At 37.7% G+C, this 27,205-nt stretch overlaps 1 protein-coding gene across 4 annotated transcripts; it reads right to left on the reverse strand.

The window, feature by feature from the left end:
• Positions 1-923: 923 nt before the first annotated feature.
• On the reverse strand, positions 924-21,441 carry LOC131245856 (COP1-interacting protein 7-like). 4 transcript variants are annotated; one of them, XM_058245585.1, is made up of 14 exons: positions 21,266-21,284; positions 21,082-21,195; positions 19,469-19,648; positions 18,131-18,251; positions 18,005-18,047; positions 17,520-17,572; positions 17,348-17,403; positions 16,331-16,483; positions 15,958-16,193; positions 7,424-9,060; positions 4,107-5,045; positions 2,922-3,330; positions 1,338-1,400; positions 924-1,201 (listed from the first exon to the last, which is right to left on the reverse strand). In XM_058245585.1, the coding sequence occupies exons 2-14, from the start codon at positions 21,138-21,140 to the stop codon at positions 1,134-1,136; spliced, it is 4,017 nt and encodes a 1,338-aa protein (XP_058101568.1). In that variant the 5' UTR covers positions 21,141-21,195; positions 21,266-21,284; the 3' UTR covers positions 924-1,133. The 4 variants fall into 4 exon arrangements, 3 of the variants coding, with proteins under 3 accessions (XP_058101568.1, XP_058101569.1, XP_058101567.1); XM_058245586.1 differs by having other exon boundaries at positions 18,005-18,044; positions 21,082-21,437; XM_058245584.1 differs by having other exon boundaries at positions 21,082-21,437.
• Between the last annotated feature and the right edge of the window lie 5,764 nt (positions 21,442-27,205).

Consider the following 27,205-nt stretch of genomic DNA (forward strand, 5'->3'; position numbering starts at 1 on the left):
GAAAAAAAAAAAAAAGCCAACTTAAGTTTTCTAACCAGCTCACTTATTTCTAATATCATGGCACACCTACAGAGTGGACCACCTTTATCTTTTGGTTGTAGCGTCTACTCAGTAAGGTCCACATGATGGATGGCTTGGATATTTCACCTGTGTGCCACACAGGCATGTGGTAGCATGTGCATTAGCCGGCTTGTTACCATCTGTGTTGAGTGTGTTTACCTTCACTGGTCTTGATCAATATATGTGCTTGTTGATCAAAGCTGTCAACTACAACACCCGCCTGTTCTTCTTTTTCATTTTCCCTTCCTTTTCTTCTTCCTGTTCTTTTTTTTTTTTCAATTTTTTTTTATTTAGTGGAAGGACCAGGGATTGAACCCTGGATTACTTAAACACACTACCCATTCTCTGCAGGCTCATCTAAAGAGTGGGAGACTATAACACCCACCTTTTAGATAGGCCATGCTCAAAACCAAGGTCAGAAGGACCAGTAGTCGGTGGCCTCTAGTATTCATTAATAGGTAGATTGTAATTTTATCCTACTTTTTCAACAACTTTAGGCTGAAATTGTATTTCCAATTGATGGATATTGTAGGCTACTTTTTGCACGGTTCAGAACACCCAATCCATGTGGACTTTGTCAAATGGCCTATCCAATAGGTGGGACATTCTAACGGACACCCAGATCGATACGTGCATTCTCTAACAAGTGGCAGTGAAGACGGGTGAAGGTTAACACCCTTCACCAATGCAGTGAATGTGGGCAAAACCCTTCTTTAACAAACTTACCAAAACAAAAGGCTTTTCCAGGCTATCATGGGCATTTGTGATTTTGAAAATGTTCAAAGGGGGATTGTAGTTTGTGTTTACATAAAATAAAGTTGGCATGAAATCTTGTAGCCAATTGAGCATTGCAAACTGTAAGGTACAAACCATACATAATAATATGAACATTAAAAATGAATATGAAGAATGCAGTTTTTACACCAATATGGTTAAGAGCCAAAACAATTACAACTATAAACACACATCAATCAAATCATCTCGGCATTTCCGGCTTATCAAACACAAATAAACAATCGATGAAAGAAACCATGCATTTTTTCATCCTGACCTTAAATTTTGGGGGGCCCTCGTCATGTCATCAGCTTCTTCTCACCGGTCTTGCTCCGGAAAGTCGACAGTAACGAGAAAGGGCGGGAAGCTGAAAAGAGAGAATCAAAGAAGAGCCTGAATCCATTTCTACCTTGGGTATAAAACATCAAAGCTCATTCGTGTGAGGAAAAGAGGGTGTGAGGGAAAGAGGGAAAAAGACAAAAACGATACGAAAAAGTCCTCACCCTTTTGTGCAGTGCCTCCAATGGGGACATCGTCTTGGGGGATAAGATTCTTCAGCATATGAACTGAATAACATCAAAGATATAGATATACAGATCAGCTATACATTTAATGATTTAAGATGACGCTGTAGCAATGTTCAAAAACTTGGGACTCATACTTGGATATCGATCTTCGGAATTGAGAGTTTAATTTGGACTGAAACTAACGCCCTGTTTGGGAAAGGAAGTGATAATGTGAATTTGGTGAATCCATAAACTTGTCAAATTCATGGACTTTCATTGGAATTGAGATTTAGCAAAATCCAACGTACACTTTCGGAATCAAACACAAATCCAGGGATTTGGAGAGAATTTTCATTTATTGTAAAGGAATTACCTTTTCAGCTTTTTCAAGAGTTGATGGTAGTAAGAAAAGGATGTGGATGAAGGTAGTAAGAAAAGACTGGATAACCTATGGTCCACCTGAAGGTCTAACCCTTGATAGAGTAGAATGGTGGAACAGGATTCAAGTAGCTGACCCCAATTAACTGGGATAAGGTTTAGAAGATGATGATGAATTTCATTTTCAGCTTTTCCATGAGTCTCTCAGTTTGAGGTTGGAAGTCTTTAGTTTTGTTGGGGATTTGATTATGCCCTAAATCCATAGATTTATGGAGGTGCAAATTTGGGAAATCAATGGATTTGTCACGTGCCCAACAAAAAACAAACAGGGAAGATTTGAAAGCCATGGATTGCACAAATCCTTGCTCCAAATCCCTTACCTTAGCCCCTAAGAGAGATTTAACTTTTGCTAACAGAAAAATGGTTTTGATTAAACAATGTTGGAACTGGGTTTCCAGGATAAATCATAACACTGAAACAATTGAAAGTTCACCCAACACAAAACCCTGACATCTGCAGTACTGATTATAGCAAAGATCAGATGACAAGTTTTACTGAGATCTTCTAAGAAATCAACAAGTTAGCAGGATACTTTGGTAAATACCAAATTAATTCAACATGAGTAGATAAGACACTTATGAATTCATTTTTTTTCACACTAGGCTGCCTTTCAGTTGATAGTTTCCTTGAAATTTACTGAGATCGGTTAATCCGAAGTGGGAAGACTAATCTTGCTTTCTCCAAGAAACCTCTTTTTCCTGCTTGTATGTTATCTGGGTTCCAAGCATCTGAGATTTACACCGTCATGTCTAACATTCTTTTACTTAATGATTAATGTTGAAGTAGAGCAGTAACAGCCAAGGTTTAGAAACAAGAAACAAAAATCAAGACTCAATGACGACCTGAGTAAGAGCCAATTCCAACATCGGGCAAGTTAGATAAAAGTACTTGATTAAGTCCTTTTGAGTACCAAATTGAGTTTTGAAAATCTCAACTGAGTTTTTGGAGTAACATATTGAGTTTTCATCATGTTCCAGGGAAAAAGAAAAACAAAAAGACAAAAAACCTTAAACCTCTAATGTGATCCAAGTCTATCAAGTTTTTCAAGTATTTGACCAAGTTTCCAAAGAGCAAAAACAGACACATTCAGGCACAGAATTACAGATTTGAGTCCAACAGAATACAGGAGTGATGAGTGTTTACCTTCACTAGAAGAAGCGGTAGTTGCAATATGTTCATCAACAGCTGAGCTGTCAATGCTCAAGTTATCTGAATCCACGTTAGGTTCAGTCACAGCTGAACTATGGTTCTTTCTTCCGAACTTAAGGAGTCGTCTGAAACCTTTCGAGGATTCCTTACCACGCGGCTTCTCCACTTCTTTGGAAATTTCTTCTTGGAAATTTGGGTCAGTAAAATCAGATATGCGCAGTTTGACAGTCTCAGTGCTTGTTGCCATTTCAGAATTTATTGTTGTTGTTTTACTGCATTCTAAATTGCTGGTGCATGGATCTTCCAGTGATAAGTTTCGAGCATAAGGCGCATGATATGGGGTTTCAGCAACCCCGATACTGGAAGCATTCGGCATTTCATCCCCTGTGTAATCTAGTGTCACCTGATCATCAGAAGAAGGATTGGGTAACCAGAATCAGCAAATAAAGAAGCAAAGCTGTGCCACGCTATGCGAAAAGAAAAATACGCCATCATACTGTATCACCATATGCAGGCTCCCAACCAGCACCAAATACAAAAAATTCACGATAACCAATTTTAACTTCCAAATGTGGATTTGATTCAAGCAGGGGCAGTTTTGGCTCTGAGGTAGAGCAGGTCCAAGATGACGGAAACTACAGCAATAATCTTAATTACTGTTCCCAATATTCTTTTTACGTGCAAACAACTGACACCAAATCACTCTGATATTGGAGACCTGACTGGGGTCCTTGCAGGAAATGTGAAAAGGAAGTTCAATTGATTTGAATAAACACTAACTACTAGCAGAAGAAATCACAACTACTCGGTCCATTTCTTAAAAAAGAAAAGAAAAAAAAAATCAAAAAATAACTAGAATATGGGAGCATCCCATATCTTGAAACATAACTTCTTCAACCTGAAGATAACTAGAATATGGGAGCATCCCCATATCTTGAAAAAACAAACACTAAAATTTGCAAATGAAACTATAATGAACCCTATGCAAGTCATTCCATTTTTAGGTAAAAAGGTGATGTTTTCCTTTCCCACAATAAAAATGATGACAAGTGATGGTGATGACAACATAGTTATAGCTCTCTAACGACAAGTGCATCCAAGATAAAATAAGAAGAAACTAAAATAAAGTAGAACACATGAAGAAAAGAACCACTTAAATGCTTTTTCTAACAAACATACCTCATTAGATTTAGGCTGCTTGTCAAGCTGGAATTTGCTAGGGTCTTGACCAACTTCACCAATGACAATAGGGGAAGGCGGTGCACCAATAGCTGCATATTCTGCTACAACCTCAGTCTTCTCTTCAGTATCATCACCATATGAACCTCTCTCTATCTCTATCTTTTCTTCAGATGCCTGCACAATGGGAATGGCAGGCATCTCATCTTCAAGCATCACAACGGTCTTCTCAATAACAGAGTTATCATCCAATTGATGCGATGTCTTCTCATTACTTTTTTTCAGTTTGATACTTTCAGAAGTCACAGAAGATCCGCTAACATTGCTCTTCTGCACTGTCCCCCTTGTAGTTGAGTTGTTCTGATCCAAATTGCTTCTTGGTGTTCTAATCTTCATTTCTGGTAGTGTTGCAGATTTAGTTCTGTCAAGGCTTGTAATTGAAGAGATCTTCTTGCTTTCAGGTTCACCAGATACTTTTGGCTTTGGTACTTTATCACTGCCTCCTGATTTCAGAGAAACCTGATGGCCGCTGCTGCCTTTAGGGTCTGATAGTCTTCTAGTTCGGATTGAGGCTGCCTTTGGTTCTGAGTCTTTGGGCATGTGACTGTCATTATCATGCTTCAGCTCTGTTAACGATGACATTGATTGGGTTAACCCACTTCCAGCCGGGTGTACACCATTTAATCTGCTGCTAGGCCTTGTGGTTTTCTGAGAACCACCTGACCCCACAGCAGTCCTGGTAGACAACTTTTGTATAGGTGAAGAAGAGTCGCTGGATTTCGGCCCTTTATTCGAGCCTGTTGTACGCTTTGTTGGCAATTGGGTTCCGGTCTGCTGAGAGGGCAGTGGCGATTGAGCAGGGTTTGAGCCACCTCTCGCAGCGATTCTCTTTTGCCGCTCTCTCTTTAAAGCTTCTAACCGCTTTACTTCTTCCTCCTCCTGAAAAATTTCAAAATAAAAAACTCTTGAGGTATAACCAAATCAACCCAGCTGGCAAAGGAACCATAAACTATAGAAAATAATAGGCTGGTTACCAAAGGTGAAAACTGGTGAAATTTGAAAAATAGATTGGTCAGTAAAGGTGCAAACTAGTGAACATAGAATAGAGGTCCGTTATCACCTACAAATAGTTGCAGGTTAACTAAACCTACAATTCTTTTTCATAGGCATTTTCCCCAGAAAACATAAGATAATCCTCAAGAAAATTATTTAAAAGGGGCAAAACTGGAAACCAAAATTCTGAAGGAATAAAAAATGTGCTTTAGCATACAACCAGTTCTAGCCTTGTAGGTAACCTGTCCTCTAGAAACTCAAGTCTTGATAACCAAATAACATTCCTAGATTGCTTTTTGTAAATTTTCATTTCAGTTTGTATGGTACAGCGCACACAGTATTCTTCAGTGAAACACAGAAACGTACACACTGAAATTTCAAAAATAGAAGAACAATCTGGCAGCTTGCTGCAACACGAACAGAGAAATTAGGCCTACTAAAAAAAGAACTTTCAAGCTTTTTAAAACTAGTACAATTCCTTAAATTTCTGAATGAATAAAAACAGAAATTTCCAGATTGGCAAAATAGAGAAATGTTCTTGAAAGTTAGTACAATATACCAACATAAATTTGATGCTTTCAGCTGAAAAAGATTTATGCATCAAGGATCACAAAGAATCAGGAACCTCTCTTTAAAAACCCAAAATACCCCTGATTCCTGATGTGTTCATATCACTGACTTGTTTAAAGTTAAACTTTTTTTTAAAACATTCTGACTTGTTTAAACTTTAAAGTGAGCAACATGGATGATTGATAATTGGCAACAACAATCGCTTGTGCTCTCTAATGTTTGCTTAATGTGTATGGCAGGCGCATAGTCCATCGACCACTTATTTATCCACTGTCCTTTTGTCTGAAGAGATTATTTTCTAGTTGCAGCTCAAGTGGCTTGGGTCATGCCAGAATCGGTGGAAGATCTCCTTTGGGGAGTGGCATGGTGGTGGGAGTGAGGAAAGTTGGTAATTTTGTTTGGAGGCTTCTCCCTTTGGCCTTTTTTTGGGCTATCTGGAAGGAAAGGAATGAGCAATGTCTCAAAAACAGGACCTCAGTTCACAGAGTGATTTATGCAGTTAAAGGCTTTGTAAAGGGTTGGGCTCCTTTTGTTAATGCAGCTATGACTATGTCTGTTTCTTTCCATTTGGGTTGTTAGTGTTGCATTGCATTCTTTTCCTGCCTCGCGGTAGGCATTCTAATAAATTTCAAAAAAAAAAGAAAAAATAAATAAAGAAAGAAAGTGAGCAACATGAAAAGCCAACAAACATTAGATGTGACAAAATAACAAAAAGCCCAACTAAAGTTCATTTGATTCTTTTCTTTCTACAAAACAACCATTTTCCGGTTTCATGTTTCATTCTAAAATTCATTAACAATTAGCACTAAGTAGGACATGGGCATGATTGCATAAATATGACACAAGAAATATTTGAAAAATAAAAAATAAGTAAATAAATTGCTGCTAATTTGAGAAAACAAGAGCTTTTCAATCATTTACACACAAAAAAAATAATAAAATAAAATAAAATCACTTGGTTGGTGGGTAGGAGAAAGGTGATCACAATAGAGATTCTCTTAAGAAGAGAAGGATGATTATCACAAATGGGTGCCCCCTATGCCTAAAGGATGACGAGTCAACCAACGATTTGTTTACCATTTGTTTATTCATCACTCCTTGCAAATTACTTCGTGGAAATTCCTTTCCCTCCATAAGGTGGCATGGGGTGATGTCATCTTCTTGAAGGCTCTTATCAAAGCATGGTATGGCGGTAGGAAGAGTGAGCACTTATCTTTGCTTGCTATCTTGTGGCAGCTGGCAAGAACGAAGCAATTGCATCTCCATGATTGCTCACCCACTCCAGATGGTGTCTTTCTCAAAGCTAAGTGTTATATAATCAAATGGGCTTCTGCATTTAAGATGTTTGAGAGCAATTGTAGGTTTTTTGAGGGTTCATTCGGGTGTTGTTTTCCCCTTGTATCTGACATAAATCCTTGTCATTCTTTACTTTTGCTTTAAGAAAATTTTGTTATCCTTCAAAAAGATATATAATTTTAGCCATTTGAGGCAGGAGGAATATAGTAAATTTACCAATATCTGAATTCACACAGGATATTCCTTTTTATTATACACTTTTTTGTTTTTATTCAAAACTAGAAGAGTATTAAAAAGAATAAGAAGATCAGTTAAGCCAGCTTCAAGTTGCAACCATCAGGGTGTTCAACCTTTTCCAAAACAGAGCTTTTCAAAAACGTAAAAGAGGAGAAACATACCTGTTCTTTCTTCATTTTCTGAATATCAGCTTTGAACATGCGTAACTTCTCAGCACGTTCTTTTGCTTCAGCTAAAGGACTATACTTTGATGGCTTTACCTTCCTCATCGCCGCCTCCATCTTCCTTTTCTCTAAAGCATCTTGCGCTCTTGACTTCTTTTCCTTGTCTAACTTCTTCAATCCTTCCTTACCACCCGTCGCTTCTTCTGGGTTTACATTCTCAAACACTTTGGCATCTTCAGCACAAAGCTGCATTTCATAATCTATAGCTGGATCATAACCAATAGACTCCCTTTCTACTCCACGCTCTGGCATCATACTCAAGTCATCTGGTTCATAGCTGAGTTGGCTTCTAATCATATTGGAAGAATCTTCTGTTCTCTGAAGAGACGATGAGAACTCGGAACCCATATCGATGGCAGCTCTGCTGTCTGTTCCAACTTGATCTTGCGAGCTTGACCTAAAAGGAACTATGAATGATTCATCTGTTACGTTATTTGATCTTTTATCCAAATTATCAGCAGGCCAAAATTCATTTCCGGCAAGCGGATCAGGTAGATAATTCGTAGTGCCACTCTTATTTCCATGTTCATATATCATGAAAGCATCATTTGCCCTTCTATACCTTCCACCGCCACTTTCTGTTTCTGTGAACTGCACATCCAGCTGGCTATCTCTCAATCCTCCACTAGGATGGAACCCTTCATGAGAAATTGCCGATTCATCATTTGATGCCCTCTGCTTATAGATCACTGCCTGGCCACTCACTATATCAAATTCAGACATTCTCTGGTTTGGAACTGTGGTCAAATTTCGTTCAGGAGGAAGTATAGGATCTTCCACAACTCTACTTTGTTGCCTCTTTACAGTGACCTCTTTTTCAGCAGAAAACATGCCTCTATCAGAAAAATCTGTTTTCTCTTCATCATCTCGCAATAGAAAATTCTGAAAAGCCTGCCAGTTTTCACCATTAGCATCCTGTCCATAAACTGCACTATCCCCATCATTTGAACTCCGAGTATTGGTAAACTTGGAATGACTTCCTTTACCTTTTGCAGATCTCACAGAGTTCTTATGATTCCTTACTGGAGCATCAGACTGCAAATCATCATCATCTTCATTGGTCTCGGGTTCCGAAGCTGATTGAGACTCACTTCCTGATGAGTCGTGCTTCTTCGAAGTAATATAATTGAGGTTTCGAATAACAACCATGCCCGGTTGTTTCTTACCTGATCGACCAACTTTTTTCCTCCGTATTCGAATCTGTAAGTCTTCTTTCTCTAACTCTGACATGTTTTGATCTCCACCATCTTGTGATTTTGCAGTGGAAGTACCCATTTCCGAACTTTCTGACTCGATATTGCTATCTTTACTATCCATGGAATGCCTTTTATGCCCCATTCTTTGTGCAGCATTGAATCTGGGATCCTCCATTGGAGGATACGGTGGCTGGAAAAATGGGGCATTTCCCGGATAGTTCTGATAGTAAGGCACCCCTTGCATAGGATACTGTTGAAAGACTGGAGCACCCGGTGGAGAATGAATAGGCCACTGGGGATACATAGGATGTTGAAAGTTGCCTTGAAAATATTCATGAGGGCCTGAAGGAACCTGGGAATGGATGGGAGGCCTTTGATCTGGACATTAAAAAATGGATACCCAGATCATGAATTTATGATGTTCAAGTAAAATGTAGAGAAAAGCATAACTAGTCAATAAACCCGTGGAACTAATGTCGACATGCATGATGTTTTGAAAATAAAAGGCACCATAAAACAAGCTTGACCCAGCCTTAGGCTGGGCTTGGACCTACTAGCTTGGTTTGTGGGACGGGCTTGGCCTTGCATTCAGGGCCTAATCGGGTCGGGCTTTGGCTAAGTCATTTTAGCCCAACCCGACTTTATATGTACGTGTTTTATCCTACAAATATGTCATTCTAATCCTTAGTCAGGCAACCGTCTAATTTGAATGTGGACAATTGGTTTCATTCCTCTACAATGTTTATTTCTTTATGCATGCATGGCCCACTTGATAAACAAATACATAAGGAAAAATCAAGGGGGGAACAGGGATTTTATCAATTTTCAGGCTGGATCAGGTTGGACCGGGTTGATACCGGGCCCAACCAAAAAAAAATTCAGGTCGAGTTTGGGCCTGCTACACTAGGTCCATGCTGGGCTCGGGACTTGGGTCTTAAATGCTGGGTCAGTCCCGGGTCTAACCTGGCCCATTGCCACCCCTATAAAAAACATTTCTTTAATAGACAAAGCACCCGTAATTGTAAACCTAAACTTTTTAGTTTCATTATTGCACCCTTTAGTTTATTTGGGATAAAATTCATTTCTCCCTAGGAAATTGTAGGAGAATTAAATTTTGGTTGGATGTTTCGAATGGACCTTGGCGGAATCCTTTCCGAGCGTGTTTTCTATCAATCTGAATCCTAATATCTTGGTCAGTCAAGGGTGGGGGTTTTCTCGAGGGTTTTAGTTTTCTTTAGAGATTGAGCCCCTTAATTGTGTTTGTTTAGGGAGTTGGGTAGCCTGGGAATGGCTTTGTATTTTGTTTTATGTTTTCTTCTTGTTTTTTCTTTTTTCTTCTTTTATTCTTTTTTTTTTATTCTGTTTTTCGGGAGTTTTCCTCCTGTGCTTTGCTTCGTTCTCTGTCTGATTAATAATATTCTTGCCTTTCAAAAAAAAATAATCTTCATAAGACATGAGAATAGTCCCAACTGATGGCTTTCAACAAGAGAAAGAAGAATCTGTCAATGGCTGAGGGACCCTTAGCCAAATTTAAGGAAAGGAAAAATAACAGAAACAACCCAATTTTTTCAGGAGGAATGATGTACAATGCAATGCTAAAGCAGAAAATAACTCCTGCATAGTGGTGTCATACACTGGGACCCAAACATGTGATGTCAACCATTTTGACTGGCTGCTTGTGGGCCCCGATGTAATCTGCATGGCGTTGCTAAGGGAGCACCAAAGTTTTCTTCTTTTTTCTTTTTCATCTTTTTTTTTGTGCGTGTGTGTGTGTGTGTTCATATACTCCAGTATGTTATCCTATGTCATTCTTCAGTTTCCAAAACACCAAGCTTCCAATAACCAATCAAACAACCATCTGTGACTTGCATAAAGAGTACTGATCAAATAAGTAAAACCTGAAAGGTCTCGCATTCTACATAACATGGAACCCAACAGAATATTTTGTCACCCAACAGAATATATTGTCGCATTCTTCAAAAAGTTGCATTTCTTTCTATAGTAGTGATCAAATTATTATGCATTGGTAGCTTCTGTAAATATTGAAGATCTTTTGGTCAACGAGAAAGAGGTGTTTTGGTACGTTGTTCAAAAACCAGGAGCTTAGATTCATCTCAATCAACCGAGGATAAACCGAGAGTAATTAATCAAAGGACTGATTAGTTGAGCTGGTGACCCAGACTAGTTCTTATAAAATTTGACCCGGTTTAACTAAAAAATCAATAAGTAAAATAAAATGGGAAAAACGTCCAAAATAATCTTCTGTTAGAAGAGGAGTGAAGTTTTGTCATATTATTATAATATAAGATGCAAAACTTAAAAAATTCTCAAACAATATCAAAAGTTGATGAATGATAAAGTGGAATAGGGAGGTTGGGGGATCGCAGCATAACTAATTGAGAGATTATAGTCTCGATGCATCTGGAGTGCCCTAAAGGGCCCATCTTTTACAGATGGAGCATTGGTCATAGATCTACACCATAGACCTGACGAGCATCTACACAGAATGGTTCAAAGATCTAGGTTGTTGACCTGATGAGCCTCAACAGAGATGGGGTTTGCCTCAAAAATCTTCCAAATTTTATGATCTTGTCCATCCAATCTTTGGGATTTTCTAAACCCTTGTTGTATTTAGCCATAACCATTTGCTATTAGGCTGCTCATTGAAGAGTTAGGATCTACCAACGTGGAACATTTTGTGGTATCCCCCACCCCGATGGGACTTATCAGATCAATGATCTGGATCACTGAAAATGAGCCCCATTTGCACAAACTAGCACATCAGGAAAAGTCTAGGTGTTAGGGACAATTGCTAACCACTACCACCACCATCATCATCATCTAAGCCTTATACCAACTAATTGGAGTCAGCTACATGTGTAATATACTAGCAATTTTGGGGTGTAATTTTTTTTTTCAATTATTTAATCATAACGGGTCATTTTAACCATTTAAACCAAGATATGTGACAATCCGTCCATTAGATCACCAATCCAAACCATGAATCATCGATCCAAACCATCTAAATTAAGTGGTAACTAATTGATTTTCAAATATGCCTTTAAAATTATCATCTGATAGATATATCATCAAGAACTTGAGAATTGCCCATTGGACCACTTGATCTTTCTATAGACCACCGTTTAATATGTTCATTGACACAATATTAACAACGCTATATAAAAATCTTAATTCGAATAAGGATAAAAAGCTGAGATCTAAGGCCAAGAATTCTTGGACTTTCAATTTTAGCATGTTTTGTGGACCCTAAAAAGTATACTAGCTTCTTATTTCATGACTTTAGTAGATATTCAAGACCATGATTTTAAATTATTTTAGTATATGTAAAATCATAAAAATTATCCATATGTATTATAACTATACATTTGAGCATCGCCCATAATATTATACACTTATTTTTTTACCTCGAAATTATTTTTCCCGTGATCTTTATAATAAAAACTTCATTTTGATATAATGATTGGATATAGAAACTTTTAGTATGGCCCACACGATCGTAGCATGTACACACTCGATTAATACACCCTATTTTACATGAACGAATGTGTACAATAATTGGTGCACCGCCGCCTCTATAAACACTTGTGATTTCTCTACAATTAACCATGATCATTTTGATCAAGAAACCATTTTTAGAAGAGGGCATAAGGTATAAACAATCTAATCATACGCTTAGATCAAGGAGACTGTACTTGTGGGATCCACATCTCCATGGCACGTCTGCACATATTTTTGTACTCTCATCCATCCTAAAACCTCTCCTCATTACTTCACACCCTTAAGATGAGAGATACGTGTTTACCATGTATTTATCACGTGTTTACCATGCATGTGTATTGATGAATGGGGCTTTGACTCCTCTATATAAAACATGCCAAACCACTCTCCGTAAGCACTTACACTTTCAACAGAGAGAGAGAGAGAGAGAGAGAGAGAGAGAGAGAGAGGAAAAGAGAAAGAAATGAAAAGAGAAGTTCTATGAGCTTAGCTTCTGATCTAAAATGTTTATCAAGTGAGTGCTCTAATATTATATCTCTTAAATGTTTTAGATCAAATCCAAGTAAACCCTATGGAGTGTAAACTGAGATGAACTATGGGCTAACCATGGGATCAGCATGTGTGGGCCCCACACGTTGTCACGTAAGCAACAACGTGGTACCCCATACGTTGCCTCACGGGGGCAAATGCATTGGCCCCATGTGTGGACATAATCAATGGTAAGGGTGGGCCCCACCCTTCTATAAGATTTCGTACATGTGGGTTTTTCCATCTAAATTTGAAATTTTATTTATTTAGTTATTTATTTATTTTTGTCATTTTTGAAAATATAAACGAATTAGTTGGTTGCAGGATCTCATCATTAGAATTATGGTGGGCCAACATAAAAGAAACTTGACATCTCTCTAAAAGGACCCCACCATAAGATCACGATGATTAGTAGTAAAGCTATGTGTAACTAAGCTTAGAAATAAAGCGTAATTTTGGAATATTGTTGTGATGTGAAACATTTACCTTAAGATGTGGCGGCAGGCCCCATGAAGATTGATCCCATTCCATAGATGGGCCCCACCACCAACCTTGATGTATAGAGTGAATCATTTTATGGTAAATTTGTATATACTATTAACTAATCGTGATAAGATCATCACCTGATCATGTGTTGGGCCACATATGTTAAGAATGCCTAGGAAATGGACCTTACCACAAGATCATGTTTATCAAATTAAATCATTTGTGTTTTTCATATCTTGTATTATGTTATAATCCTGTAAGTGGTAAATCCATCATAGGCACTTAGTGCAAAGGTGGGCCCCACATAAAATTAACCGTACCTTTAGATATATTATTTATTAAGTGTAAATATGGATTTAAGACCATATAAATCTAGATCCAGACTGTTGAAATTAGAGAAAAGATCCTAATAATGAATGTTGATCAAAGGTTTAATAAACTAATTAAGGTATTAGATTTAAGAAAACTAAAAATCTATTGATCTAATGTTAGATTAGATAATCCGATCAAAGATCAATCAGGACCATTGGACCAAAATCGTGAAAAATAAGAAAATAAATGGTCGGATCGGATAGATCTAAACATCCAATTGTCTTTAAGGTATATCTTGATCTTAAGACAAACTAAACAAAGATTAATACATTTGATCTACGGTTAGAAACATGGTATATGGATTATCTACGACTCAGATCTAAGAAATTAGGGACTTAAATGACCGATTTAGTGGACTAATGTAACAATCTTAAAATCTTACTCATTTTTACAAGTGTTCTAAGAAAATGAACATTAAAGAAGAAATTAATTTGATGCTTGTATTCTAACTATGACTCAAAAAAAGAAACTTTCTATGGATCATAGACCCGAGTGTAGTCTTCAGATCCATGAGAAAATAATCAAAATGTCAAAATGGTTGAATAAGGAATAGACATTATGGGTAAGTAGTCACTATCACAGATGGATTTTTTCGCATGCATTGCATAACATTACATGCTTACTTTTGCTTAACTTTTATAATCTGTTAATATTTGTTTAAGTATGCAATATGTCATTCTGAGAACACCAGACAACTCGAGGATCAAGTTATTCCTTAAATTCTCGGGCAGAGTTTCCAATGGAACCCAACTTGGTACCAATAAGGCCTCCACCTTGGATTACGGTCGAGGCTTTGGAAGGAGTTTAGCCATATCTAGAGTGGGTCACTCATTGCCAGACTATACAGTTACACACGGTATATGAGATACCTCAAGCCAGCGTTCGTGTAGGATATGAGTAAACTCCTACACGTGTTGGACTTATATTGATCTCAGTCGGATGGATGTTGGCAGGCCGGACGTTGTGCGCAGCTATGGCCCTACTTGTTCACTAAGGAAACCGTTTATGTGGTAATGTGGCATATTAAGATTTCCTATATATTATATCATGCCTATGTTGTGAATCATAAGTGCAAGTACTTGTTAGGCTGTTAGCTCATTCTGTTGATTGGAAAACCATCCAGGATAGGGAAATGAACCGGAGTCTCCACGTGTAGAGTGATGACATTAAGAGGCGTGCTCTTAGAGATTTGCTGCGAGAATAAAGAATTTTCCATTTTATATTTGTTGCTTTTAAATAATGAGGTATGAACTTGGACTAGATATTAGCCAATAGATAATTGATAGTTTTAACTGGATGCATGATAATTAATTAAATGTACTATTTGTGATGATTATTATAGTTATGAGTATAATATTACCCCCTCCCCATCGAGTCACACCCTCGACTCGGCAACTAAGTCAAGTGAACTCGGGTTTCTAAAGCCGGGGGGTGTGACAACATGAATCCTTATCCACCATGCCACTTTATCAAGGGCCATAACTTCAGTTAGACCATAGATCATCAAGTCTTGTTACTACCTCCAGCCACGCCCTTTTGGGCCCTATTACAGACAATTGATCTAGTGGGTTATCACGAGGATGTGAAACACCTAAAGAATTGCATATCTGAACCCTCCTACGTTGTGAATTTCACTAATTAAATGGGGACCGTGGTTTTTTTCACTCAAGTATCTTTAACCTTCCATTGTTTGCCAATTGATGCATGGATAAGACCAGTTGTCTATGATTCTCATAATACAACCCATCCATCGACTACTAGATCAACGGTCCCAATCATCCCAAGACATGTGGTGGAGAATCTAGAAATGGATTCGGCTCATGTGGTTTCTAGCAAACTTATTTCTACAAATCACACTATTGGTTAATTAAATCAATCGCTTCTGGAAGATGAACTTGGGAGTTGGGACTTATTGAGGCAGCTATTCATCATGAAACCAATTCTGAAGAGGATGTGTTGGCTAAGCAGGATGCAATTAGAGAGTCACTACTCATATCTCAAGCGCGCGCGCACAAATATATATATATATATATATATATATATAGCATGCCATTTTAGTGGTAAAGAAACATTATCCATATGATGTGTTGAGGGTTCAATTCCCACTTTACATTTTTTACCAACTTTATTGCTCTATAAAACTTGGCTAGTCTACCGAGGAGAACTCAGGCGAGTTTTGTACATACCGAGTTGGATAGGAAATCAGCTTGTTTTGATGTTTGTCCAAGTTGATTCGACAGATTCTCAAGTAGACTCGCCAAGTTTTTAAATAACGGTTGGTATCTTCAAAAAATAAAGGGATTTTAAAAAAAAAAAAAAAAACCCTTAATTCCTGTTATAATCTAAAAACCTAAGAGATGGGAACCATACCTGCATTGGCATCATTACTTTTCTCATTGGTCTCCTTGCCCAACTCAACGTGGGATTCAGGCCATGGTTCCCTGAATTCCTTCTGCTTCATAACATCACCAGAGAGCACAATGCCCATAGCATTCATAGAAGAGAAATCTGATTGAGTAGACATTGCTTCGGCTGCCTCAATTTCCAGCCATTGTCCAGTTTCATGCTTTTGCTTCCACAATTCCATATACCTCAAGCATGCTTCTCTGTTTTAAGAAATAAGCATCCACCAAGGGCAAGCTTTAAATAGAAAACCACCACCAACTTACATTTGAAAGAAAGAAAACGATAAAGTGATTTTGTCAGAAAATCCTTTGAGCAATAAAAAAAGGAATACACCTACCTCAAACGCGTTGCCCCAAAGCATTCGGCAAATGATATCAACTGTGTCATTTGATCCATGTCAAAACCCGCAGCTACAGCACGTGCAAAGGCCATGCCCTGTTCTTTCTGCAACACAGTTTTGCGTGTCTCGAGCACTCTCAAAAGCTGGACTCTGGCAAAAGAAATAAGCATGAGCCAGAGAAAATTGCAGCCCATAATAGAAAAGATGTATCTCAGGCCAGACGGAAGTCTGCAGTAGATATTCACATTCACACAATTTTGATACGTGTGCACACATGCATGTATCAGTATATCTGCTTGTATAATGTAAGACTAGATTACTAATTCTCTCTCTTATTTACTCAATACCTTAAGGGTATTTTTGGATTGCATGATTCCATGGAAAGGAAATGGAAACTTTAATCATTACTAAATGATAATATCCACTGAGCACAATGGAAAATTGGATTCCGATTTTAGGGTACCTGCTTGGACAACAAGAGGAACTCTCATATCCATTAGACAATAATTACCAAGTTTCATGAGTCAAAGATTCCTAAATATGTAAAATTCTAATGATTGCTTTGTGGAATCCACCATTTTCCTTGCTATCCCAAACTGTCACATCAAAGAAAACCTTTTTCCTTTTCCATTGATTTCCGTGGCAAACATGTCCTAAGATTAATGGGCCATGGACAACGTTTCACATCCTCAGGCCCATCTTAATGACATCCAAGTTCACTTTTTTATTTATGATTTTGTGCTTTGGGAAGTTCACTGGTACAAGAGTTGATCAACCTTAAGAGGCCATTGTGCCTGACTCAGCCATAGCCACTACAGATACAATCTTTAGGGCAGTTATTGCATAGGGGACTTGTACATGTGATCCGAAGCTGCTAACTCAGCTAAGCCAAGTCTTTAAACCAAGGGTTGAAGATGTGCAAGGAAGCAATTACTATTCTACCCTTGTAAAGGACTACAGGCTCAACCTACAGAATTCAGCATGACAAAGTTAGTAGAATGTCAGTATTCTTACTTCGAGGTCTCCTCTTGTGTGGTGGAACCATTTGATTCAGCTGTTTGTACGCCGGGCTGCAATACATGAAAAGAAACTCTATTTAGAACAGTTATTATCAAGTCCTCGCATGATTTCTTCTTTTTTTTTAAAAAAAGACATCACATGACGGGGGCATGAGTGGTGCCAATACCTTGAAAAGAACAATTGCTTTATCTGCATTAGTATCAACAATGGGCTTGCGACCTGTCCATAATAGTGTAGAGTCATATGAAGGATATTGCATCAATCAGCATTTATTTTAAACATTCATCAGCATCTAATAATTCCAGAACATAAAAATGGAAAAGCAATGACAAAATCAGTTTGTTACGGAGTGAAGACCAGAGATGGGAAGAACCATGACCAAGACAAGAAAATGAATTTCCATGGACTGTCTCGTGTATAGATTTGAAACAAATATCGCTGATAGAAATAGGAATGGAAACAATGTAATATGCATAGATAAATGTGCTTATCAAACTAAAAATTATTCATACACTTATACATGTACTGGTCAGATGATCCTAACTGTCCGAACTATGACACAGAACATAGATGGTGTTACAAAAAGGACCATTAACCAGTCAACGCATGAATGCATCCAGGACAACACAAATATCTTTAATTTGTTAGTACCTTCAATGCTTTCTGTGGATCTTGCTTGATGACCTTCCACCTGCTACACAGAAAAAGGACTAAAGTTCACCATTATTTTTCTTAAAGTACATGGATCACGCAGGACTGGCCGAGGGTATTACTTACAGTGCTCAACCCTGGATTGTCAACGCTCTGACTAGCAATTGCTTCATCAATCTGTAAGATCTCAGATTCTATAGTATTCACTCGCTCCAAGACCTCAGGCGTGCTCACAAACCGAACAAACCTAACAAAGCCATATTAGATTTCATAATTTGATCAGTCCCCTAAAATATCAACCAGTTTGCTAAGAAGAAGCAACATAAACAACTAAGCATGCATAGGTGGGTTCCCTGACAACTGTGCTAAGGTGCAATGTGGGGTGCGACTGTTGGCATGTGAGTGGGGTGTTGGTGCTAATGTATTGGTGGGTGCCCTGCTATTTTTTGTAGTCAACTACACGAGCATGGCCCTTTATGTGTGTAGGGGCTCCAATATAAGAGGATTTCCTGGAAACTGCCCCTCCACGACCCTACTTTGCTTGCTCACCTTTGGGGCATGTGTATGATAGAAGAGATGGGGATCATATTGTCTGGGACCATGTTGACATGTGAGCGATGCACTGATGCCAATATGACCATTGCTATGGTGTGTTCCTAGAGCCAAGGCAAAAGAGGTAGGTTAATGTCTAGTGGGCTACCGAATGGAAAACTTCTGCCAAATCAACACTTAAAAGCCAACGCCAATTTGTTGGGAGAAGAGCTAGAATGATGATTATGAGATGGGTTCCCTGATAGTAAAGAATCTCATGCAAGGCTGCAACAACTTAGTGTAGTGCAGCCAGGTAAAAGAGGTTGCTGTCTAGTGGCATGCCAATCAGAAATTGTTGCCACTCTACCATTTAAAAGCCAACTCCAAAAGCTGGGAGAAAGGTTAAGATGATGACGACCAAGTGGGTTCCTATCAGTAAAGAATCTTGTGCAAGACAGCTACAACTCGGTGTGATGAAAGCCTGCCACACCAAAGTTTAAAAACTCGAATTTAAAGTTTTACGGGGCCAAGTGGTGATTCAAAGATCAAATCAGTAATTCAGTTTTAAATTGCTAGGTTTTCCCTCTATTGATAACAATGAACATGTCTAGGCTGTAGTATATTTTTTGTGGTTTTTCAATTCCTGAATTGATCATATCACGCATCAACCAAGTTGTCTGAGCACTTATTCGAGTTCCCTCAAGTTTTAACCCCAATACTTGAGTATTGATTAAGTTGACTTGACTAAGTCAATCTTTCACAAACTCGATCAAGATACTAAATGTTTTTTTAAGGATAATCAAGAATTTTAAATGTTGGCTATTAACTCCAAGTGTAGGCCATTAACAAATAAAATTTAGTGAAAAAGCAACCCTTTTTTTGAATGGCATGAAAATGCATCCAATGCAAAGACCCATCATCAAACTTACAGACCTCTCAACAGCGCCCTTCGTAAACCATGACACATCACTTCCAGGTCCCGGTTCAAGTGCAATTGAATAACCTCCCTTGGCAATCTGATCTTGGGCTGTGCTCAAGTGGGCAAGAAAAGGGTTCAACAGCCCTGAAGCAATCTTTTCCATCTTTCCATTTGCTGTAATAACCAAATCACATCTGACAAAAAGGGCAGGAGATATCTGTTAGCAAGAACTAAGGCAGATTGGCAAAGACACAATTCACATCTTAAAATTCTAGGATTTCAGAACCAAAAATATGTGAAGTGAACAACATAGAACCTTAAAATAGCATGATTCCTTTTGAAATGTGACAATTCACAGAAAGAACAAAATTGAAAGACCAAAAAAAAAAACCTTGAAACTTATCAACTTGTTCACTTCATACCACAGAACCCAGAAAGTAGCAAGTCTGTCTAAAGTTCCTACTGGGGAAGATCCACCAAACAGATATCAACAGATTACTCTGGAAGCATGATCTCTCACAGCATGCTAAAGGTGCACCAAAATTCACATTTCAACTACAGTCCACATTGATCTTGTTACATATATTCTTTGGTAATAAAAATCCCAACTTCCAAAATTCCAATTACTGAATGCAAAGAACATAGAGTTCACAAATCAGGTTACTTGCATTTCTAGCATTTGAAATTTCCTATGACAATAAATAAATGGATACTGAAATTCCATTGCCAATATGTTCATAACAGCAAAGCAGCAATATCAGCCTCGAAATTCAATAACCCAATTTGGGAACCAAGAAAAGAAATAGTTCGAAACTCAAGGAAATGGAAATGTGAGGAAACGAAAATTGGTTTTCCCTGTTTGTTTCCTTGACGAAAATCTCCATGGAAATCTGTTTGTGTTCACTTCCTCCACCACCAGAGCACCTCTGATCTGGACCATCCACAATATGGGCTCGCCTTTGATTGACAATCCCTCCCAAAAATATTACTTTGATCAGACTCTGACTGGATGATCCTATCCATCAATCAATGGCTAGGAAAACGGATGGTTCATAGTATTGTAATAGAGAAGATTTGATCTGTGATCTGGACTGTCCATCATGTGATGCCCACCTTTGATTGCCATCCCTCCCATAAACATGCCACAGGATAGAAACAACCCATACAACAAAACATTCAAACTCCATCAAAAACACACTACAGGGATTGAAACAACCCATTCTTCCAACAGATCACTACACAGAAAAAGATGATGCTGACAAAACCCACTGAAAATGCAACTAACACATACAGATGATCAAATTTCAACACTCCTTAAAATACATAAAAACTAAGAAAGAAAGGATCTTTGCTGAAGCATTGCGAAATCAAACCACAAAAACCCTAAAAACCAACAAATTCGAGAATTGCATGTTTTCTGCCAATGAATTCCTCAAAAAAATTGATGAATCACATCTGATCTAATGAAAATAAATAAAAAATCAAATGCCGAAAATCCACTCATTTAAACCTCTAAAATCTCTCGAATTCACAAGATTCTCTTCACAAACTGATCGAATTAAAACAAAATGAAACCAAACAAAACAAATCTCAGAAAATAAGAGCAAAATTCAGATCAATAAATTACCTAGTTCGAGTAGGCGTGAGCTGAAAAACTGCCGAATCGAGGCGCGTCTCTGACTTCATTGCGACAGAACAGATCGGATGAAAAGCTTCGAGTGCTTCGGATCTCTCTCGAAAACTAGGGTTTGAATTAGCAGAGGAAGAAACTAAATTGAAATTCGATAAACAGAAAAAAAGGAAAAGCTTACATTCTCTATGAGAGAGAGAGAGAGAGAGAGAGAGAGAGAGAGAGATGCAATTCCAGGAATTTGATTTCTCCGAGAGAAAGAAAGTGAATTTAAGATCCGAATCAGCAGAATTCAAAGCAGCGAGAGAAGGGAAGCGATTTTAAGATCCAAATCCGCAGTATTCAAAGGCGAGAGAGAGAGAGAGAGAGAGAAGTAATTTAATTTCGAAAAATAAAATTAATAGAAAGGGGTATTTTAGTAAATTAGAGTGTAAGAATATGACGTGACTGTCCAGTTCTAGGAGAAATATTTTGATACTCTGGCAGAGTGTGATGGATGATACACAGGCACTTAAGAAATCACATATGGATTAAACCGTCCAATTCTTTCTACCAGCTTAGATGTATTTTGAACAAAAATTTATGATTATTTGATTATCTGACTTTAATATTGAAGGGAACTTATTTACAGTTTAAAATGAAAAATATGCAATGGTTTTTTTTTTCTTTTTTTAAATAAACAAAGTGTCCATGAATCAAAGGTCAGGATTGTTCATCCAATCAGATTCTTGGATTGTAATTTTGAGACCGTAGGTTCCACAATTTAACCGGTATAACTTGAGTTGATGTGTGCAAATGTGTAACGTTTCCAAGTGCACGCGTATCAAGCGTCATGGGCAGCCAGATTATCAAATAACTACCGCAGCTTTCAGTGTACCCGAGTGGCTGGCTGCTATGTACACGTGGGCTTAGCGTCACCAAGACAGAATACGTGTGTGATCTCAGCGATTCATCATGGAACACGTGTGAGTGATACGAGCAGTTCATCATGTTGAGAACGGTGAAAGGGGTGGATGAAAAATTAGGGATGAGCCACATGGGCCAATGAATATGGACGGCTGTTGTTTCTGCCAAACCGTCCATTTTTAATCATAGAAGTTATGCGTGGCTTTCTGGACGGCTGAGATTTCTCAATGGATCATTTTTATTTGATGTAATTGTATATATTTTTAAATAAATTCTTTTAAATCAGCATTAAATGCATGCATCAAACAACATTACATTTGTGAATGGTCGAAAATTCTGCTTTTCTAAATCTTGATTGATCCGCATCATACAATTAAATTGATTTTCTTGCTTGTAGGATCCGGATTTCATTTTGGTTTGAAAGTGAAGACGAGTTGCCCATGTCAGATTTCATGATATTTCAAAGTTAGAGCTTGGTGCCCCTGTCATAAAATATGTGACATGTGCACTTCATTCATTTATTACCACATATCATTTTAAAACACAGGCTAAAAAAATGAAGCTGAACACTCACCATTAAATGTTCTCCCTATAGTGTGATCCACTGATTTGTCCCATTTTTGGGAGCATACTTCAGAATGATATGAACAAATGAATAAAAGACGTGAATAAAACATATACATCACAGTGCAACCTATAAAATCCACCTTGTTTTTGTTTCCTGGAAGTTGTTGTACATGTCATACTGCATCCTTCTGCCGAAGATTCTTGTAAGATGTAATTAATGCTTAAAAAATATAAAATATATTGCAGTTACCTAAAATACATCCAACCAAACACGCCCTTAACAGTTTGGATATTGAACGTGTTTAAAATTCGTGTGTGGATTAGGTATTACCCTTGCTTGTTCAATCTTGGGATAGGCTGAGGCTACAATTGCCATTGAGGGGCTACCGAATGAATTTTATCTACACTGTCAATACATTTTTCTATATCATTTTGGCATATCAGACCAAAAATAAGACATATAAATCTTAAGTGAACTACACCACAGGAAGCAGCGATGCTAAACATGCCCACCATTGAAACCTTTTTAGGGCCCACTGTGTTATTTATTTGAAATTGAACATGTTGATATGGTCATATACACATAGATGAAGTAAAAAACGCAAATATCATTTTGATCCAAAACTTATGTGGCCCTCGAGAAATTTTCAATGGTAGAATTTTAATCCCCACGTTGTGGTCCATTTAAGCCTTGGATCTTCATTATTTTTGGGGGTCATAATCTAAAATTTAAGCCTTGGATCTTCATTATTTTTGGGCGTTATAATCTAAAATTACATTTAAAAATGAATGGAAGGTGTGGATAAAATCCATACATCATGGTGCCTTTATCATAATATATGTGATATATGCACTTCATTCATTATGGTCATTTTAAAACAATGGCAAAAAAATGAGGTAGATTTAAAAGTCAAATAAACCATACTACGCGTAATACTGAAGATTGAATGCTCACCGTTAAATATCCTTCCTCTAGTGTGATCCCTGATTTGTCTCACTTTTGGAAGTATACCTTAGAATGACATGAATAAAACATATATATCACAGTGCAAGCCATAAAATCTTTTTCTTTTTGTTTCTTAAAAGTTGTTGTTGTAAATGTCATACTGCATCCCTTCAACCGAATATTCTTGTAAAATGTAATTAATGCTTAAAAAGTATAATATATATTACATATACCTAAAATACATCCAACCAAACATACCATTAACAGTTTGGACACCGTACATGTTAAAAATTCCTGTTGGATTAGGTACTACCCTTGGTTCGGAGCTTGGGTATGTGTGCCAGTGTAGTATAAAAAAAAAAAGTTACTACCCTTGTGTTTAGAGCTCGGGATAAGCAGAGGCATTTAGGACCACTAAGAGGCCACCGTGGTGAATGAATTCTGTCTACATTGTCAATACATTTTTCTATATCATTTTGGAATATTGGACCAAAAAAAGACATAAATCTTAAGTGAACCACACCACATAAAGCAGCTGTGCTAAAGATACCCACCAGTGAAACCTTTTTAAGGTCCACTGTGTTATTTATTTGAAATCAAATCTGTTGATATGATCATATACACATGGATGAAGTGAAAAAAGCATACATCATCTTGATCCAAAATTTATGTGGCCTCCAAGATTTTTTCAATGGTAGAACTTTAATTCCCACATTGTGGACCATTTAAGCTTTGGATTTTCGTTATTTTTGGGGTCATAATCTAAAATTACATTTAAAAATGGATGGAAGGTGTGGACAAAATTCATACATCATGGTGGCCCCTTAGTGGCCCTTGGAGCCTCTGCCTGTCCTAAGCTCCGAACACGCGGGTGCGCCCTTAAAATTCTAGCGAGTGTAACACGCTTCCCCCATCCATCTCATGACTGCAAGTACACTTGGCGTGTGGCCTAGATATGCAGTGGACTGAGGGCTGGATTACTTACTACTAGTTACATTTGGATAGGTTGGTAGCATTTTGATTATACCCTTGGCCATCTTTTGTTAAATGAGATATTTTTCTGGTGGACATGTATCACGTGCTGCTACCATTATTTGCATTTCACCTATGCTGTCCATTTATTTTTTAGCCTAAAATGAAACATATCCAAAACACACTATGGCTACACCATAGGAAAAAGTGGAATAATGACATTCACTGGGGTAACTTTCCTGGCCGTTTAGTGATATTGATTTATCATCTAACCTATCGATGAGATTAGTGAGACATGGTTGAAAGGAAAATACAGATATAAGCTTGATTCGAAACTTGATGGCTTTAAGAAGTTTTTAACCATAGGCATTTAATTCTCACCATTTCTTGTGTTGTGATCCACTTGAGCTTAGAATATGCTTCAATTTTAAGCTCATGCTCTAAAATGATCTGGACTTGATGGATAAGACACGTACATAATGGTGGCCCATGGAGTTTACTCAGCACACATCAATGGAAACCCATTACGTACTGAGTGAACCCTATGGGGCCCACCACATATGTATTCATCTTATCTATGCCGTCCATTCATTTTTCCATAACGTTTTAAGGCATGAGGCTAAAATAAAAGCATAATGATGTTTCTTCTTCATCTAACCTGTCCATAAGATCACACAAGCATAGATGTAGGGAAAAAGCAAATATCCGTTTGATTCAAAACTTCCGTAGCCTTTAAGAATTTTTCAAAGGTAAAAGTCCAATTCAAATTGTTTCCTGTGGTGTGGTCTACTTGAGCTTTGGATATACTTCTATTTTGGGCTCATGCCTTAAAATTAGATGGATGGAGTGGATAAAAGGCCTAAATCACTGTGGGCCCCACAGAGTTGAGTTACTCGGTACATAATCCGCTTCCATTATCAATAGGCAATGTTGGGGCTGTTTCATATTCCAGCAGTGGGTCACGCCTATTGCACAGCCATTCTGGATTTGCATGTGCACCCAATCCAGTGCACGTGCGCATGTACAGAAACAGACCCTATAGTGAAAGTTAAAAATCTCTTGGGTGAAATGATGATTTTATCCCTTTTAATAACATGCATGCAGTGCTTTTGTACAGGAGCTATATAATTAGGTGTGGCCATTACTGTAGGGCCCGCCTTGATGAATGTATTCTATATCTATGTTGTCCATTTATTTTTTCAAATCATTTTAGAACATGAAGCAAAAATAAAGTGTATCTGAATCTCAGATGAAACACCCATTACCTACATATCCGGTTATAAAAGTATTGAATCAAGCTGATATTTGTTTTTTTCCCTCTTTATTCAGGTTTATGGAACTTTATCAACAGGTTGGATGGCAAATAAACATTATGAAAACATTATGGTGGGCCACAGGAAGTTTCTAACGGTGGGATGTTAAATCACCTCTGTTTGCTATATTATGGTCCACTTGAGATTTAGATTTGCTTCATTTTGGGTCCTTACTCTTGCTTGGGTGGTAGACTCTCAAGAGTTTCAACTCCCAGTAGAGGGTTGGAGTACCCATAGGTGGTGAAATTCCACTAGTGTAAGTGTGTGGGGTGTATTTTTTTTTTAAAAAAGATTTGCTTCATTTTTTTGGCTCATATCCTAAAATAATCTGAAAAAAATCATACACGGCGTCCATATAAAATACATACCTCAATGTGGGCCCCACGGTAAGAGCCACACCGTCTTAGGTGAGGCTGGGCCACACCTAATCTGCTATCAAAGTAGACTTGGCAGCAAGCTGAAAGGGAGGAGGAGACAAACTGGAAAAGAAAGGGTTGGCGCCCAGAGTCATTGGAAAGAGTAAGACCTAGCTTTGTGAGTTACATCTAAGTTGTCTGATAGACACCACCCACATTTTTATGTTTTTAAAATATGACTTTAGTTTAAAAGGTCTTTAAATGTTCTTCGAATATGCAATGTTGAGCGCACTTTAAAAAACAAATTGTGGTGGAAAAAACTGTCCACATATTACTCGCATTAAAAATAAAATAAAAGGATTAAATTGACTAATTTATGAAGCCCAATGTGGTTGAGTCATGGTCAAGAAAATTCTAGCCTTTAGTCCACGGACACTTGTTGAAATAGAGCTACATCTAGACTAGTCTTGGGTGAAATAAGACTACATCTACACTAGACTTGAATTAGAGGTTATGATGGCCTAAATAATCATATTTTAGGAATATGATATTATTGGGCCATTCAAATTCTCACATAACTATATACTACACAAGTTATTCTAAGGTCAAGACCATGTATGATTTGTGAAACTTACCTTTATATGCTCACCTAAAAAAAAAATAAGTACATCTATTTGACTCTTAATAAGGATAGCATTTGCTGAGAAAATCTCTCTTAAGAACTGTTGACACATGGTGTGGGCACAAAATTTGGATGGTCCATTAGATGAATCACCTTATGAAATATCTTCATGGCTAACTTTTTTGCCTGATCCAAAAATCTTGTGGGCCATGGTAAAGTAAAAACTCTCGGGCCTTGATTTACCTCTCACATTATTAGGACCCACAAGATATTTTGACCGGGCTAAAAAGTAAGCGTAAGAAGTTTTATAAGGTGACTCATCTAGTGGACTGTATGGATTTTGATCCCACATCATGTATCAAAAGTACTCATGAAATTCTTATGAGAATCAATTCTCAAGAAAGCATTTTTATATACACTTGTCAAAAAATTTATATAA

Source organism: Magnolia sinica, chromosome 5, assembly GCF_029962835.1.
Source record: "Magnolia sinica isolate HGM2019 chromosome 5, MsV1, whole genome shotgun sequence".
Lineage (NCBI taxonomy): Eukaryota > Viridiplantae > Streptophyta > Magnoliopsida > Magnoliales > Magnoliaceae > Magnolia > Magnolia sinica.

Excerpts from the sequence above, each read along its gene's own strand:
- LOC131245856 (XM_058245584.1), bottom strand. The coding sequence starts at position 21,140 with ATGAAGTCAGAGACGCGCCTCGATTCGGCAGTTTTTCAGCTCACGCCT. Across the intron at positions 16,194-16,330 it reads TTTGGGGCAACGCGTTTGAG|AGAAGCATGCTTGAGGTATA; the intron begins GTAGGTGTATTC and ends TTCTTAAAACAG. Across the intron at positions 1,401-2,921 it reads TACCGCTTCTTCTAGTGAAG|TTCATATGCTGAAGAATCTT; the intron begins GTAAACACTCAT and ends GATGTTATTCAG.